This window comes from Littorina saxatilis, unplaced genomic scaffold (genome assembly GCF_037325665.1).
Source record: "Littorina saxatilis isolate snail1 unplaced genomic scaffold, US_GU_Lsax_2.0 scaffold_446, whole genome shotgun sequence".
Lineage (NCBI taxonomy): Eukaryota > Metazoa > Mollusca > Gastropoda > Littorinimorpha > Littorinidae > Littorina > Littorina saxatilis.
Window position 1 is genome coordinate 53784 of NW_027128047.1, and position 14869 is coordinate 68652.

The following is a 14869-nucleotide window of genomic DNA, read 5'->3' on the forward strand; positions in this document are numbered from 1 at the left end:
CCAATGATAGTAGGTTTGGTTGTGATCAATCAGAATAATGTAGGAATAAAAATGTATGACAGTTTAGTATGATGACATGTAATTCACATATGCTGAAATATGATATTATACATCATGTAATATTATTATGGCTGTTGCCATGACCATGAAACCCAACAAAGGTTTAATGTAATGTAATTCAAAATACCAAAACCGAGCACCTATTAATCTCGTCTTTGCGCGTGAAGATTGAGGCCGTCTGCCAGTAGCGGTTAGGTCATACAGTGGAACCCCTCTCTAGCGACCTTTAAAATGTTGACAAAAATCGGTCTTTATGGAGGGGGGTCCTTACAGAGGGAGGGGGGCGGAGTCAGGGGGCCACAAAGAAAGTCAGATTTTCTTAAAAAAAGAAAACAGAGAAGTTTGAGTTGCTGACGACCGTTCCCTCTGAAAGCAAACTGCTTCGATTTCATGTTTGTCCTTGGTGTCCACCAGTTCTGGTGCATGTACTACCCTGGCCAAGTTTCCTCTCAAGACATCAAAGAGACCGCCTCTGGGCGAACCACCTCTCATAGCTCAAACTGGGTCAATGACCCCTGGGAAGAAGGTCAGTGTCTATAAAATTTTACTCCTAGGCTTGCGGCCAGGGGGGGGGGGGGGGGAGTATACCGGTACCATTTGAGAATCAGACCAAATGAGAATTGAACCATTTGAGAACATCCTTTTTTTTCAATCACTACATCGAAGGCCTGCGGCCCGGGGTTCACATGGGTTGGTTTGTTTGTTTGTTTGAAACCCACACCCATATACACACATTTCCCATTTAAACCATTTGTCGGCCCCCTGTCGATATTTATCGACTAAGTTCCTTGTCCTTCTTTGCGCTGTGGTGCGAAACTGAGACCGGCCGCCAGCGCGCGGGAAAAGAGCCACTCCCTGAGCGAGTTTTAGCGTCAACTAAGGTGACTCGAGTCGAACCGGAGGTCGCAAAAACTCGGTCCGGTACGACTGGAGTGACGTCACCGGTTAACCAACTTTCAACCTTGCTTCCTGCGTAGGGTCTCTCCAGTTCCAAGATGGCTGCCAAGGCGAGGTGAGAAATTTCTGCAAATATTTTTTGACAAAGTTACGGATTGTGAGAAGACATTTGTTGTAAATCACTTAGCCTTTCAAAAATTAAGGATACTGGGTTGGATACTGTCTTGGTTTTAATGCATTTTATTTTAGCAGTGATGTTTATTTTGGGAAGAAATGAGGTCAACAGGAGTTTGGGTGCGATTTCGGCTCAAATGTACTTTAGCGCCCTGAACTTTTACCCGGCTGTTTTGCGCTCGATTTTCACGCTCACTTCTTCATTGACGTTCGAATCGATAGTTCGATGTTTTGGCATTACATTCACATCAACAATAAAACAGTACTGCTTGTTCATCATCGTCGTCCATCAACTCTCCACAACAGTAAATCCGTAACGCGCTTGTCGCCATCTTGTTGCAAGGGACGCGACTGGACACAACCCAACAGCGTTTCCGCGAAGAAAAAAACCAGACATGCGCAGTGACCCTACCGTAGCTCAACCCTGTTCCTCGCGAAAACTCGCTCCCTGCCGCACAAGGAAGTTCGCGTATCGCGGCTCGGGTGTCGGCTGTGTTTAAATCACGTTTGTATTAACATACTGTCTGTTCTGTCCGGCTGTCAGTGCTGCTAAAAGTAAGTGAACGAAAAAATATGTTTGTTTGTGAACATCCTTTTAAAATGACCATAAAAACACCGCAGAAAATGGTTTAGATTAAAATTAAATAAAATTTACTTTGGCGGCAATACCCGCTGCATCGCTGTTGTTATGCAAACATGATTCAAGTCAGTGTCTTTTCACGAACTAACCGTCGTTATTTGTGTGTGTTTTAGTCAAATACAAATACATACTGTATACATGGTCAGTTAAGCCTGAGAAAATATGTCAGGAATAAATCGTTAACGAAATAGTTACCGGTCAAATCGGTAACTAAGGCATTTAGTCAACTTGGCGTCGCCCCAGCACCTCTAAACTGAAATGGGTAGTCAATTGCACGGAGCTAAGAAATTATCATGTGAGGAAAACTGTAAAATACAGCAACTTAAACAACATTATTGTGACCAAGCTGACATTAATTAAAGAATCTTGATCGATCGATGATTGTCTTATTTCTTATCGGTTGCTTCTTTCTTGTTCAGAAAGCTCTCTCTCTCTCTCTCTCTCTCTCTCTCTCTCTCTCTCTCTGAGTCAGTTACACACACACACACACACACACACACACACACACACACACACACACACACACACACACACACACACACACACACACACACATGAATTGAGATGAATTAACGAGGTACGGACCGACTGGATGACACTTTGAACAGCATCGTCACAAGTATTCTAGTTTGAGAATTTTTCTACTTTTGCGCTTTGACGAAGAAGAGAATCAATTGTTCAGTTGTCCTTCAAAACAAAATTAAGCCTGATGTTAATTAAACAACTGCACAATCAGATTGTTGAGCTTGTGTACAGTGTGTGTTTTCTCTGTTCTCACGCCGTGGATCGTGTAACTCTGCATTTGCGCCACCGCAACTTTTTATCGCTTCACGCCGACGAAGAGGCAAGCTGCGAGGTAGGTCTCTCGAATGGTAAATTAAATTGTTAGAATGCTAGGCACTCAGCATGTTCTCAAGTGTTGCATTTCACTAACTTATATCCTTAGCTATATTTCTGTATATATTTTTTTATGCTTTGATGGCCCTGGTGATCGTAACGATCTGTTTTTCTTCTCGTTTCCCCATGTTTTGGGCATATTTTTAGTTTCTGCGTCAAATGCAACAAAACGGAGATTACTGGTTATTCTTGGACATGTTCACTGATAACTTTAATGTTTTATGAATCTCCACGTGTAGTTTCTCTGTATATAGTTCCATATATACTTTGCAAGAAGCAGATAAAAACAGAGTGTCAACAACTCTCTGTAATTCGCCACCGCATCAATTCAATGTTAGATGTAACTCGCCACCGCATTTTTTGTTATTCGCCACCGCACTACGCAAATTGTTATTTTCAAACGCATCAACATCGTGGAGGCATTTAAACCTTTGTTTTTGTCACAAAACTGACAGCAATTGATAGGAGCATTTTAACTTTAGTGCTGCAAGTTTTAAACTCAGGGGCGTGGCGTGATGTTGCCTATGCAAAGGATTTAAAGGCACCATGAGTTGACAAATCAAACTGTAGTATTTCTTCTTCTTCTTCTTCTTCTTCTTCTTCTTCTTCTTCTTCTTCTTCTTCTGTATGAAAAGTATGCTTATCTGTACTTGAGTGTATAACCCACATGTACTGGAATGTGCTTATATATATGACCCCCCAAAAAACAATCCCTGGGACTGTGAGATTCAAGAGGTTTAGGGTATGATGACATCAATAGGAAATATAACAGTGCTTACCCGTAAGAGTGAAAAAAATACTATATTTACAAGTGGGAAATGCATCGATGACTGCTAGTGATGATCTGAACAGATTACGCAGCAAAATAAAGACACATCAGAACATGAAGGCCAACGTTTTCACCAATGAGATTTCACTTTTAGGAAGGCACGCTGATGAAAAGTTTGTCCTCATGTTCTCTTATGCATTCATTTACATTCGGAAGATGGACTACACATACAAGAATGTACAAAAACGTTCCGCATGGTTTGAACATTACTTAGTGTAAGGCGACGAATGGCAGGATGGATAGCGTACTGCCCCTATGATCCGCTTGATTTCCTTGGCCGCGGGTTCAATCCCTTGCCGGGACAGTTCATAAAGTGAATTTGGGTTTACGCTATGCATTAAAAGCTTGTCGTCAGTGGTTTTCTTCCGGGTCCTACCAGTTTGTTTTCCTCCACCATTTCAAAACTGTAAATTAATTCCGCCCATCTGCAAAAATTTAAAAAAAAAATCTTTCCAAATTCTGATTTCCTAATAGCAGCTTTAATCCTTCGTACCACATGGTGAGTGTGTGTTGTACGATTGTCACCATGTGAGCGTACGTGTCAAATCAATATTTTCAATTGGAAGTGACAGAATCACTGAACTCTTCAACATATTATGCAATTCATTAGACAGTTGCGGTGGCGAATAACATCCAAGACGTGAAATTGCGGTGGCGAATTACACCAAGCATCGGTGGCGTATAACATGAAGTCTAATTGTTTGTGTTTTCTTTTGCCGCGTGCGTCACCCAAAGACAAAATTGTGCAACAGCATTCATCAAGAATACAAAGGACATGTTTATCTCACAGGATATCATCACGGGAATGCATCAACTAGTGCTGTTTCGTTGAAGTTACGAGGGAAGGGACAAATCGTGCAATTTCAGCTACAATTCCAGCAGAAATCGGACTTCAGAACTGCCGAAACCTGACATTTCGACTAAAAAAGCACGTACCTTAGACCTTGAGTATATACTTCTTTAAAATGTACTAATGAAGAATCTAGATGATGCCTGAAAGTCCTACAAATTTTCATATTCTGTGAGAGACCTATCTTGCAACGTGCTACTTCGTCCGCGTAATGCACTGAAAAAGTTGCGGTGGCGCAAATGCAGAGTTACACGATCCACGGCGTGGTTCTGGTAGAATACACGCAGTTCGACGCTACACTTTTTACTGATTTTCCGACATTTAACGAGAGAAAAAAACAAAAAAACAATCCTCAGCTGCTCTCTTCCTTGGGAAGTTTGAACCTCCTGAAGCCTTTTGCATATGAGTTTGAGCAATTGATGGCCAAACACCATGCCCCGCTGTCTTTCTTTTTGGTGCGGCCATGGTTGTGCTGCACGATATCGCTACTGCTGTGGAAAGCGAAAGTAGGTTTTTACATGTTTCCGCGTGGTGGCGCCACAGGGCTTCCTGTTTCAATTTTCAGGGCCCAATGAAGAGCCTCTGTGTACTCTACAGTCTCTGACCTGGCTCTGCGGGTGAGCACTCATTTCCAGTGTTTTATTATCAGCTCCAGTGAACAGACTGAATCCATCAGTGCTGAAACCAACCCATACCGCGCTGAGATCGATTATGACTACACAGTCAGCACCAACTGACCATTAACATCAGAGTGCCCACTTCTCTCTGTTAATTGCTGCAATGGATTGACCGGTGTCATTAGCGGGAACCAAAGATCGCTGTTTAGAGTCCGATTGACTAAATGCCATCCACGCGACGTCCGTCAGAGCATTTACCTCTCTTTGTTGTTTGATAGAGCGGAGAAATTAATTCCATCAGTGCTGGAACTAACGCATACTGGTCAGAATATATGTATATATACTGTTCTTTGTTAATTTAGTTTCATCAGTGCAGGAACCAACGCAAAGTGTTTAGAGACCGATTGACTGAACTGTCAGCTACAACTACAAAAGCCAAGGACTTCAGAACATATAATGTTCTTTGTTAATTTAGTTTCATCAGTTCAGGAACCAACGCAAAGTGTTCAGAGACCTATTGACTGAACTGTCAGCTACAACTACAAAAGCCAAGGACTTCAGAACATATAATGTTCTTTGTTAATTTAGTTTCATCAGTTCAGGAACCAACGCAAAGTGTTCAGAGACCTATTGACTGAACTGTCAGCTACAACTACAAAAGCCAAGGACTTCAGAACATTTAATGTTCTTTGTTAATTTAGTTTCATCAGTGCAGGAACCAACGCAAAGAGTTTAGAGACCGATTGACTGATTTGTACAGAAAGAACGTTATCCTAACATCCCGAGGTCAGAAAGAACTTGCACCAAATGTGTATCACAAGACATAGGTAATGAATTCCATTATTTATTTGTCTGTGATTTTTTCAAAGAAGAAAGAGCTGAGTTGTTACCGCCTTACTATTGGAAAAAACCTAATGCACTTGAATTTAAAAAGTTGTTTGCTACTAAGAAAAAGAAATTGCTAAAGAATATTTTGGACTTTATTAATAGAATTTGTAACAGTTTTTCATATTATTATTTTTTATTTTTACATTTAGTCAAGTTTTGACTAAATGTTTTAACATAGAGGTGATAACCGAGACGAGGGTCATGTGTGTGTGTGTGTGTGTGTCTGTCTGTCTGTCTGTCTGTCTGTGCGTGTGTGTGTGTGTGTAGAGCGATTCAGACCAAACTACTGGACCGATCTTTATAAAATGTTACATGAGAGTTTCTGGGAATGATATCCCCGGACGTTTTTTTCTTTTTTTCGATAAATACTTTTGATGACGTCATATCCGGCTTTTTGTAAAAGTTTAGGCGGCACTATCACACCCTCATTTTTCAATCAAATTGATTGAAATTTTTGTAAAGCAATCTTCGACGAAGGCCGGACTTCGGTATTGCATTTCAGCTTGGTGGTCTAAAAATTAATTTATGACTTTAGTCATTAAAAATCTGAAAATTGTAATTAAAATGATTTTTATCAAACGATCCAAATTTACGTTCATCTTATTCTTCGTCATTTTCTGATTCCAAAAACATATAAATATGCTATATTTGGATTAAAAACAAGCTCTGAAAATTAAAAATATAAAAATTATGATCAAAATTAAATTTCCGAAATCGATTTAAAAACAATTTCATCTTATTCCTTGTCGGTTTCTGATTCCAAAAACATATAGATATGATATGTTTGGATTAAAAACACGCTCAGAAAGTTAAAACGAAGAGAGGTACAGAAAAGCGTGCTATGCAGCACAGCGAAACCACTACCGCGCTGAACAGGCTCGTCAGTTTCACTCCGTTTTGCACAAGCGGCGGACTACGGTCATTGTAAAAAAATGCAGTGCGTTCAGTTTTATTCTGTGAGTTCCACAGCTTGACTAAATGTAGTAATTTCGCCTTACGCGACTTGTTTTATTTTTTTATTTTTACTATATTAGCATATAATTATCATGATTGTATTGATTGTATTTATTGTTCAAAATGCCCCCATGGGTTATGGACTAATAATCAAACTTGAACTTGTCACCAAGAACAGCAAAAAGCTAAGGACGTGAGAGCCTTTAATTTTCTTTGTTATTTGATACAGTGGAGTTGAAACTAACCCCACTCCTTCATAGATCGATTATAACTAAACTCAGAAAAAGCAGCAAACCCACACACATATATAATCGTGCCTCTCTGTGTTTTTGTAACAGTGGGTAGGCTGGTTTCATCCGTGCAGGAACCAAAGATTGCTGCTTATTAGAGATGTACTGACTGAACAGTCAACAACAATTACAAAAGCCCAAGGCGTCAGAGCATTTGATGTCTGTGTTATTTGATACAGGGGAGAAAGTAATTCAGTGCAGGAAGCAACGCATGCTGTTGATCATCAACTACAAAAACCACTGACGGAAAGCTGTGACTCGCATTGTGTTGTTTTCAGCGCAGAACAAGGAGAAAAAATGCGTCTGAAACTGAAGCCCCAGTTTGCATTCAACATTCTTCTTTCCGCCTGTCTCGGAGGATTCTTACTGTTCTTCCTTCATTCCAAAGGTAACATAATTGATAATATATCATTTTTTTAATTTGTTTTATTCATTAATCAAAAACTAATACAGGAACATTTTTGGAACGTTTTAATTACAGACAAAACGAAACATTCACCGGAATCTCGATCTACTGATTTTAAAGTGGACGAATTAAAAAACAAACAAGAAAGGTAGAACTATTGGAAAGTTAAATTCATGACAAAACAAAATTATTCACAAGAACTTTGACATTGTTACATTTAGTCAAGTTTTGACTAAATGTTTTAACATAGAGGGGGAATCGAGACGAGGGTCGTGGTGTATGTGTGTGTGTGTCTGTGCGTGTGTGTGTGTAGAGCGATTCAGACCAAACTACTAGACCGATCTTTATGAAATTTGACATGAGAGTTCCTGGGTATGATATCCCCGGACGTTTTGTTCTTTTTTTGATAAATACTTTTGATGACGTCATATCCGGCTTTTTGTAAAAGTTGAGGCAGCACTGTCACACCCTCATTTTTCAATCAAATTGATTGAGAAATTTGTGTAAAGCAATCTTCGACGAAGGCCGGACTTCGGTATTGCATTTCAGCTTGGTGGCTTAAAAATTAATTAATGACTTTGGTCATTAAAAATCTGAAAATTGTAATACATTTTTTTTATATAAAACGATCCAAATTTACGTTCATCTTATTCTACATTATTTCCTGATTCCAAAAACATATAAATATGTTATATTTGGATTAAAGCCTATGATCAAAATTAGATTTCCCACATCGATTTACAAACATCTTATTTCATCTTATTCCTTGTCGGTTCCTGATTCCCAAAAAATATAGATATGATATGTTTGGATTAAAAACACGCTCAAAAAGTTAAAACGAAGAGAGGTACAGAAAAGCGTGCTATGCAGCACAGCGAAACCACTACCCCGCTGAACAGGCTCGTCAGTTTCACTCCGTTATGCACAAGCGGCGGACTACGGTCATTGTGAAAAAATGCAGTGCGTTCAGTTTCATTCTGTGAGTTCCACAGCTTGACTACATGTAGCATTTTCGCCTTACGCGACTTGTTCTTTAAAGTAGACAAATAAGAGACACATCAGGCAAAAGTCGATGATATCTGGTGCTTTGCTGTGACCTATCTTAGGATGGTGATTATTCCAAGATGGACAAAGCAAAATTGTAAACCCCGTGTTCAGTTTGGAACGTCAACAGTCTAGCTGTTTCGCATTCTAGTTTTACAGTGTACGGATACAACAATGCAAATTTGAGATATACAAAAATATACTTGATATTTGTTATCATTGATTTGCTTTCAGTTTTGGTTGTATATATATATACTTGTTATCACACAAAATAGCCATACTTGTTTTTGGATCTTCCTTCACTCAAACGATACAAAATATTAGTATCCATTAATTCATTCTTTTTGTTTTTATAATCACTGGTATGTTTATGTATGATTGATGATTAAAACTGAAGTCCTATTTCTCATGCAAATTAACAGTTATTGAGGCCGAACCAGTTGTTGTGTAATGTAGTGAAATCGTTTAATGATATCACTTATAAATTAAATCAATATGCATACATATGCAGTACCAGAATAACCAAATTGTCAATTAGACAGTCGGTTGCCGTGGTTACGACAAAGCAATTCACTGCATAGTTTATTAAACAAGCGGACTTTAATTGTGAAATTAAACTTTGTCTAACTCGTAGGCAACCTATTTCATGACATTGACAACATTGCCTGCTTCACGAGCGCGCATCATATGCCTTCGTCGTCAATCAGCTTTTGCACAAGTTATCAATAACCGTTATTTGTAATGGACGCGCGGTTATCTAAGTGTCCTTAACTTGTGCTTTAAAGCCGAGGTTACTAAAAATAGAATAGGTAATTCTGGGAAACCGCTCGAGGGGAGTAACTTTCTAATCGTGTAATACTTCCATTATATCGGGCTTAGAAAAAGAAAAGAAAAGTTGACAAATTAAAAAACAATTAAAAAACAAAAAGAAGAAATATTTGCTTGCTGTGCAATGCGAACTCGATCTAACCGGATTCAGTTGTCAAAAGTTGAAAGCACACATGGCAAACGATTCGTGTAAAAGATATCCCTTTCTTGGCGGTTCGTATTAAGCCTAGCCTGCGCCGTCGCCTGTCAGGATTATTCAGCCGTATTCCTGTCACGATCAAATCAAGGTTGTTTTTTTGTATTTTGTTTGTTTTGTTTATAATTTTTTTAACATGACCCTGTCACAACCGAACCGTAAAACTCAAAACGACAGACATTGTGCCCTGTCTAATTATTGGTGTTAAAGAATGTTCATATGCTTATTTTATTGGTTTGAAGAGCAATATGTTAATGAAAGTCTCGCTGCAAGATGTTATCCCGTGTATGTTGTTGGGCTTTCCCCCCCTTGTAGGATCACCACTTAACACTTTGTGTTGATTCTAAACGTGCTCATTGTGAGTTGCACCTTCTTCTTCTTCTTGTCGATAACATTTATATTGTCATGCCGGACAGCGAGACGAATGATGCTGAGTTGTGTGAGTTGCACCTTCTTCTTCTTCTTGTCGATAACATTTATATTGTCATGCCGGACAGCGAGACGAATGATGCTGAGTTGTGTGAGTTGCACCAATTCATTGTTCAATAAAACACTGTTTAAAACAAACATATGAGCGCGATAGCCCAGTGATAAGGACGTCGGACTTCAAACCCGAAAGTTCGGGGTTCGAACCCCGGCTGCATGTGGTTGGTTAAATACACAGCCTTTCCCATGTAGACGATTCGAGTCATCCTTCACATTTGCCCCGGTTATAGCGTAGCCCATGTAAAAACCTTAGATAGACCCGAGATGTTGTGTGCCTTTCAAGATGGAGATTTTTCCCATCTCCCATGTCAAATTATGTGCAGACCTGTCTATGCTCCGGCCTCTGCATGTGTACACAAAATAAAAACAATATACCCAGCATGCATCCCCCGACCCCACCGAAAATGTTAAGATCTACGTGTTCAAATCTATGTACATACCACATGGTTTTGGGAAATTACAAAAACTGATAAAGTTATATTGTTAATCACACTAAGCTTGGATATTTGGCCACGGTTCATGCAGAAGGTTGACATTTTCAAAATAGAAAATATCGAATAAATCTTTTTTTTCTTTTTTTTTTCCTTTTTTCAAACAATTTTATTCAAATAAATAACTACAATTAACAATATCTCATACAATGAATTAAATACAACTTATCGAGTACAACAAGCGAACTTTTTTAACGTTTTGTTCTTCGAACACTCACACAAAAATGTTTCTTATCTGTAACTGCCTATTAAAAATACTTTCCAATCCAATAAATCTTCTTTTGTTGTTGTTGCTAAGCATCCTTTGCTCTAGTTTTATGGCGTTAAACTCATTGTGTCAAGGGAATGACAGTGCGTTACTTGTTCTCATACCCTATGACAGAGTGAATTACATTATGCGCGGCACCAAAACTGAAGAATGTTATTTTGAAAATATCAACATGGCCAGGCAAATAACGGACAGCATAAAGTTCTGGCGTTTTTGAAGACTTCGGGATGTTTTGCGTTCGTTATAACGTCCAGGGCATATATCTTCAAACGCACAACTTTGCTAAAAGCATTGAGGCATGGCTTGTTTCAGCATCAAGCACTAGCAGTAATATGAGGAGTGTGATCAAGAGCAGTGATAGCAGTAGACAATAGATGCCGCGCCGTTTCTCAATTGTTGCGATAGCGTTAAGCATGTACTGAATAAAGTCCGAAGTCTTTTTTTGTTTTGTTACCGAAATCTCAGTGCTAAAGTTTCGTGCGGCCAGCTTCGCGAAGTATACTCGCACATTGTTGTAGAGATCGAAAGAAGCAGAGTGCTGTTTTTCATGGCATGCTGTGTTCTTAGTTATGGTCGTCACACGTTGAGGCTAATGCACTTTGATTCTGTTGGAACAATGCTATTAACAAGTCTTTTACTTGGCCAGCGTCAATCCATACTGTAGTTGTGGGTGAGCGTACGCCTTTAAGGCTGGAGTCTACCCATGAGAACAGGAAGTAGAATTAAAATAGGTCACTCGCCCGTTTGGCGTGTGCCAAAGACAATTGTTAAACACGATTTAAATCAGGTATTCAAGCTCGAAAATACTTTTTCTGTTCAGGTTTTCCATTCGATTCAGTGGTTATTCTTGTACAATTGTTCAAAAGTCTGATACCCCATACTAACGTTTCACACCCTATCTCATGATTTATTTTTATTTCTTCTCTTAGCGATCATTTACATAACGACTATCTTTTAAAAATCTCATGTCACTTTTAATTATTTGTTCTATGGTTCAGACTGGAAGCATGTTTTCTGTTAAAATGGATATGGAGTAAGGGTAGTTCAAAATTCATTACATCAATGGGTATTCATAGTTTAACTGCGGTTGCAGGGATACCTTAGGCCAAAAAAAAAATTGTCTGTTTAGGGTAACATGACCAAAAAAAGTAGGGTCGGTAGGTAGGTAGGGTTTTTGTTTTTGTTTTTTTGTGTGTGTGTAAATTCACTTCTTATATTTGATGAATACATGTTTCAAAACTAACGTATAAATAAAACAGAGAGAAAGGGAGAGAAAGAAACGCCAAATGTCTCTTTTTAGCATTTTTACCTCTTTTTTTCTCTTTTTTTTTTTGAAATCAAAAAAAAGTTGTTGGGTCGGCGCCAAATCGATAGGGTCGGTCGGGTTACCCTAAACAGACAATTTTTTTTTTTTGGCCTTACCAAAGATTTCGAAAAGTTGTAAACATTTCTGATCACTTTTCATGTTTATTCTCCTTTAACTGCTGTCGGGTATTAATCACACACTTGAATATATATATATATGAATACGAGGAATTCCCAACAATATAAACAAAAGTTCCACCGTTGACCTCATTAGTAAACACGTCGCACATGTTGGTACCAAGACATGCTGCAAGGTAATAAATCATACACGTGGGTTATACATCACGTAGGCAGGTAACAGATTATGCAGATGGGTCACACATTATCAATCAATCAATATGAGGCTTATATCGCGCGTATTCCGTGGGTACAGTTCTAAGCGCAGGGATTTATTTTTTTATTTTTTTATTTTATTTTTATTTTATGCAATTTATATCGCGCACATATTCAAGGCGCAGGGATTTATTTATGCCGTGTGAGATGGAATTTTTTTTACACAATACATCACGCATTCACATCGGCCAGCAGATCGCAGCCATTTCGGCGCATATCCTACTTTTCACGGCCTATTATTCCAAGTCACACGGGTATTTTGGTGGACATTTTTATCTATGCCAATACAATTTTGCCAGCAAAGACGCTTTTGTCAATCGTGGGATCTTTAACGTGCACACCCCAATGTAGTGTACACGAAGGGACCTCGGTTTTTCGTCTCATCCGAAAGACTAGCACTTGAACCCACCACCTAGGTTAGGAAAGGGGGAAGAAAATTGCTAACGCCCTGACCCAGGGTCGAACTCGCAACCTCTCGCTTCCGAGCGCAAGTGCGTTACCACTCGGCCACATTATGTATATATAGGTAATAAATTATACAAATACTCTGTGGATAACAAATCACAGAGATAGTTAATGCATCATACAGGCATTTTTTCCGCACCTAGAATTCTCACTGATATTACAGAATCAAAAAGAAAAAAGGTATGTTGTTGGAACGTTTAATTATTGACAAAAAAACACACGTTACGTTCACAAATATAACGACCCAGCAGTCTTTAACGTGCACAGACAATCACTAAATAGACATCACTTATCTCAAAAGGTTCAGCTGCTTGCAGGTGTAACCGAGTGCCGAAACACTACGATCACCTCGGGAGGCGAAGTGCAATCAAACAGGATTGAAAATGTTAGGGCTAATTTCTTAGCCCTATAAAAACTGTTATGCAAACCCGAAGGTTTCCATGAACATACAGACAATCGGAAACCACCAGACCCCATCACAAACAGAACTCTACAAACCACAGGTGTTGACTTTAAAGGCCAACAACCCGGGTGCAGAGTCCGTTGCGAAAGGAGCGGTAGCCTCCCCTGTCACAATCGCCCCCGTTTGAAATGAACTTCGACCCGAAGTTCCGAACCGGGAGACCACTGTCCATCCCAAGTTCGCAGAATGGGAACAGCACGAAAATGTTCAGTGGTCATATTATGCCATTACCTGAACATATCATGCCGAGTCCCATCCTGCTCGCAGCGCCAGATGTGGGAAGGTCGGGTGGAAGTTAAGGATATATAGCACAGGCAGAGGAGCATACAATTAAGACACCGAAGACAGAGGTTGCTTTAACTTATCTTAACTTATCTTTTATTGAAGGAAAATGTAACTAAGAATAACCACTCAGGTAGCTTACCTAAATCATAAATATTCCAAAATTTGGTAGTAACTAGAAACAATGCTATAAGTTATAAATTAGAAACAATAACAGAACTCTAATATAGGAAATAGCAATGCTTACATATAACCAGAAATACCAATTATGAATTCTGATATCTACCAGTACCAGAATCAGCTAGAAACAATAACAGAACCAGAAAATATGTATTCAGTGTAAAACCAGAAACAATATGTATTTCTGGTGCAAACCAGAAATATAAACTATGAATATGAAACCAGAAATAGTGTTATAAGGTAATTATTTTAGTAGCAAGAAATATAACTATGAGTTCTGGTATCAACCAGAAACAATATAATCCAGAAACAATATATATATGTAAGACCAGAATTTCCGGTGTAAACCAGAAATATAAACTATGAATATGAAACCAGAAATAGTGTTATAAGGTAATTATTCTAGTAGCAAGAAATATAATCAACCAGAAACAATATAATCCAGAAACAATATATATATATATGTAAGACCAGAATTTCTGGTGTAAACCAGAAAGCAGTGTAATTAAGAAGGCACTAAAAGAAAAGAAAATACAATTATAAACAACATGCCTTCTAAGTCACACATGACATAATACAAAGCATAACCCAATATGCAATGAATGTATCATTTGTCAAAATAATCATAACAAATATAGACAAGTAACAATACAGCCAAAATCCTGCAGACACAGCATTCTCTGAAAGAGAATCCACAGTGAGTTAAACAACTCCACAACAGCTAATGTCAAGGGAAGTAACCAACATCTTCCCTTTGGCCTAAGCCTTGCATAGAAAAATGCTTTACATAAATTAACCAACTGCATGAACCGCAACTACAAAATAATTGTTATTATTAAGTATGTTCATCGCCATGAAGACACATCTTCATCGAGTTGAATAATAATGACAAGAATAAGAAAGATAACTCAGGCATGGGGTAAGCGCGCGCTCCCATGCTTCAGAATGAAGCGACAACAGTCTAGT

General features: G+C 38.7%; 1 protein-coding gene across 1 annotated transcript in view; it reads left to right on the forward strand.

The window, feature by feature from the left end:
* The first annotated feature begins 5090 nt into the window (after positions 1-5090).
* LOC138956416 (carbohydrate sulfotransferase 1-like) overlaps positions 5091-14869 on the forward strand; it is a 38978-nt gene continuing 29199 nt past the window's right edge. Inside the window, exons 1-2 of the mRNA XM_070327778.1 lie at positions 5091-5791; positions 7375-7484. Of these exons, the coding sequence (XP_070183879.1) occupies positions 5772-5791; positions 7375-7484 (130 nt within the window). The 5' untranslated portion in view covers positions 5091-5771. The remainder of the gene's footprint in view (positions 5792-7374; positions 7485-14869) is intronic.